This window comes from Eurypyga helias, unplaced genomic scaffold (genome assembly GCF_000690775.1).
Source record: "Eurypyga helias isolate BGI_N326 unplaced genomic scaffold, ASM69077v1 scaffold22276, whole genome shotgun sequence".
NCBI classification, from domain to species: Eukaryota; Metazoa; Chordata; class Aves; order Eurypygiformes; family Eurypygidae; genus Eurypyga; species Eurypyga helias.
In genome coordinates this window covers 2527-5533 of record NW_010258868.1, presented here as the reverse complement: position 1 = coordinate 5533, position 3007 = coordinate 2527, and the positions used below count along the sequence as shown (strand labels likewise).

Genomic DNA, 3007 nt, shown 5'->3' with positions numbered 1-3007 from the left:
AAGTGGGGTGCAGCCGGCTGAGGAGCAGAGCATCGGGTCTCAAAAAGTCTGCCGTGGGGGCTGGCGGGTGGAAAAACAAACCACAGAGTTTTACAGGGAGAAGAAAAAAAACGAAGGAATGGAAATGACATAGCAGACATAGCAAGGGCACGATCGTCCACGGAGGGTTTGTGAAAATAAACAGCAGGGAGAAACACGAGGAGCCCCGAAGCCGGGGAGCTGCAGCCCGGCTCTGCAGCTGCGCCATGGCAAAGGAACCGAGCCAGCCGGCCCGTTGGGAAGCCGTGTGCCTCCTTCCCCTTGTCCACCCCCTGTGCCAGTGAGCCTGGAAGTCGCCAAGGGAAGAGCCCTGCCCTGGAAAGATGGAGCTGGGGGGAATGCCCATTTTCATCCCTTCATTTGTTCCATCTTGGGCAGCACACCCAGGTTTTCTCTGCAAAAGCTCGGCTTGCTCTTGCTCCCAGCACTGAGCTGCAGCAGAGAGGAGCCTCCTCGGTGGCTTTGGATGCTCGGGACCATGTTGCAAGTCATATTGCACAAAAGGGCACATTTTGGGAGACTGCTGGACCTGCTGTCAAGCCCCAGGACCCCTCTTGTCTGTGTATCCTACACATGGGTGGAGGATGAACCTCCTTTGCTCGTCAGACTGCTTCACCTCCTGAAAACCTTGGTCCCCCTCTGCCTGCAGAAAGCAGCACCTGGGAGTTACCTGTTTGCAGGACCCTTCCTGTGGCAGACATAGTATTGCGTAGGAGCGAGCAGAGGAACCGCGGGCACTGGAGAAGAGTGGTGGGTTGCTGGCAGCATGCGTTGCTGCTGGTCCCCAAGAGAGCAACAGAAAAGTAATACAATCCTAAGTGACATCTGGAGGCAGCAGCATCAAAAAGCTCAGGGGAGATGCTGAGGATAGTTTCCTCCTCCCGCAGGACAAGGACCTGGGGAGGGCATCCTGCTCCAGAGGCCATTGGTGTGTCAGGGCTGGTGGGTGCAAGGCAGGATGGGGCTCGGTGTGGGGCTAGCACCCCCACGCATCCCAGCACAGCACCCTGCACAGCCTCCTCTCCCAGGGAGCTCCTTCCCCTCCTCACCACTGTGTCCTCGGGGCACATCACTATAGAAACTGAGTGCTGCACACACGTCCCCTAATTCATCTGCAGAGCAGCCCTCAGCTCCGCTGATGCAATTATCCCAGCCACGGATGGGGACAGAGCAGAGATGGAGATCAAGCGCTGCCGCTAATGCTGAGTGCCTGGCTTGAAAAGCCTCAGCCAGGTGTCTCTACGGCATTAGGGTCCATTTGTCCCTGTGCCATTAATTACAAAGCTTTGTACCTCCCCAGCAGCTGTGCTGGGATCCGTGCAGACACAGGGCAGGGACCTTCTCCGCTGCCCCATCCCTCCACCTGACCTGCCTCTGCTTCTCCCTTCCCGCAGGGCCAAGGAGATCAAGACCAAGCTGGGCACACTGCTCCAGAAGCCCGATTCGGCTGTCGACTTCATCATCCCCTACCCGGAGAAGCCGGAGAAGCCGCTGAAGGCCCAGAAGTGAGTACCACGCCGGGGTGGGCTGCGCAGGTGCCCACATCTGTCTGGAGCGGTGGATGCGAGCCCTTGTGGGATGCAGAGGAGCTGAAGCCCCTGTTGTGGGATCTGGGGTGGGCGCAGCGGGCTTTACGTGGCAGGCGGCTCGTGGCACACGCCTCGTGACCCGCTGGCTAGGTGCGGGCTCCGAGAGTTACGTCAGGGCAGCACAAGAAATGTCAGGCAATACAGCTTTATGGAAACCAGATTTCTCATGGAAACTCAATTTACTTTTGATGAGATTTCACATTCATTCGATAAAGGTTTTGCCGGAGGCATACTTGGACCTCTCTGAGTCACCTGCCTCAGCCTTGCTGAGCCTGCTGGCTCTGGGATGATGTCCCTGAGCTGGGTGCACAGCCCCACGCCTGGCTCTCAGCAGCTCCACGATGATGGCACCATCTCCCCTTATTGCCCTTGTCCTCAGCCTCTGCCCTCCGTCACCGAGCTGGCTGAATGACAAAGCAAAGCAGAGGCGAAGCTAGAGAGGCTGATGGGCTGTGCCACAGGAGCAGCAGTTCCAAGGAGACAAAATAAACCTTTAAAAGGAATGTGAGCTTAAATCTAAGCACAGGATGGCTTCCTGAGCGTAGGGGTCTGGCCTCACTCTGGAACCTCCAGCAGAGCCTGGGGCAGCTCAGCCAAGTACTTGAGCTGCTGCCCAGCCACCCCCCCAGCCACGCTGCCATCGGATGCGGGTGACTCTCCTGGAGACACCTGCCCCAGGGAGCTGCTCCCTGTCCTCGAGCTGCACTGTGCTGGAGGAGCCCGGTCTGACTTGCTGGAGGTAGGTGAGCCTGACTGGCCCAGCCAGCCTTGCTCATTGCAGCGGGAAGAAGGGCTCATCTCGAAGGCCTCCAGTGGCTGTGTCATGATGAAGACCAGGAGAGGTGCACGCCTACCCTTCTCAAGGCCAGGCTTCTTTAAAATCATGACTTTTTTTTTTTTTTTTTACCCTGCTCTCTATTCCCATGTTCCCCTTCAGCTAATGCAAAAGTGAATTTGGTAGTTTCCAGGAAATCTGGATTGTGTTGGGTCGCTGCAGCGATGCTCCCTCTCAGCGGGAGCGGGGAGATGCCTAGAAGGAGCGTGCTGGCAGGGAGAGATCATAGAATCACAGAATGGTTTAAGTTGGAAGGGACCTTCTAGTTCCAACCCCCCTGCCTTGATAGCAAGTGCAAATGCAGTTTGGGGTCCAGAAAGCAAGTGATCAGAGCCCCCACCATGGTCCTTAGCGATGGGTGCAGGCAGTTTGCTGACAAGCGAGGGCTGGATACCCAACCTGAGCAAGCCTTGTGTTTCTGCCGTTCTCTCCCCTCGGAGACACCTGGGCAGGGTGGGCTGGCTGGGAGAACCTGCCCCAAGGCACCAGGATTGTCCTGCCTGCTGCTCCCTCCCCGTCCCCGGGGATGCTCTGCTCACCCGGG

General features: G+C 57.6%; 1 protein-coding gene across 2 annotated transcripts in view; it reads left to right on the top strand.

Moving 5' to 3' along the window:
- The window catches only part of RGS5 (regulator of G-protein signaling 5), a 9168-nt gene that overhangs the window by 4034 nt on the left and 2127 nt on the right, over positions 1 to 3007 (top strand). For both annotated transcript variants that reach the window (XM_010154519.1, XM_010154518.1), the window contains exon 2: positions 1434 to 1544. In XM_010154519.1, coding sequence (XP_010152821.1) covers positions 1434 to 1544 — 111 coding nt within the window. The remainder of the gene's footprint in view (positions 1 to 1433; positions 1545 to 3007) is intronic.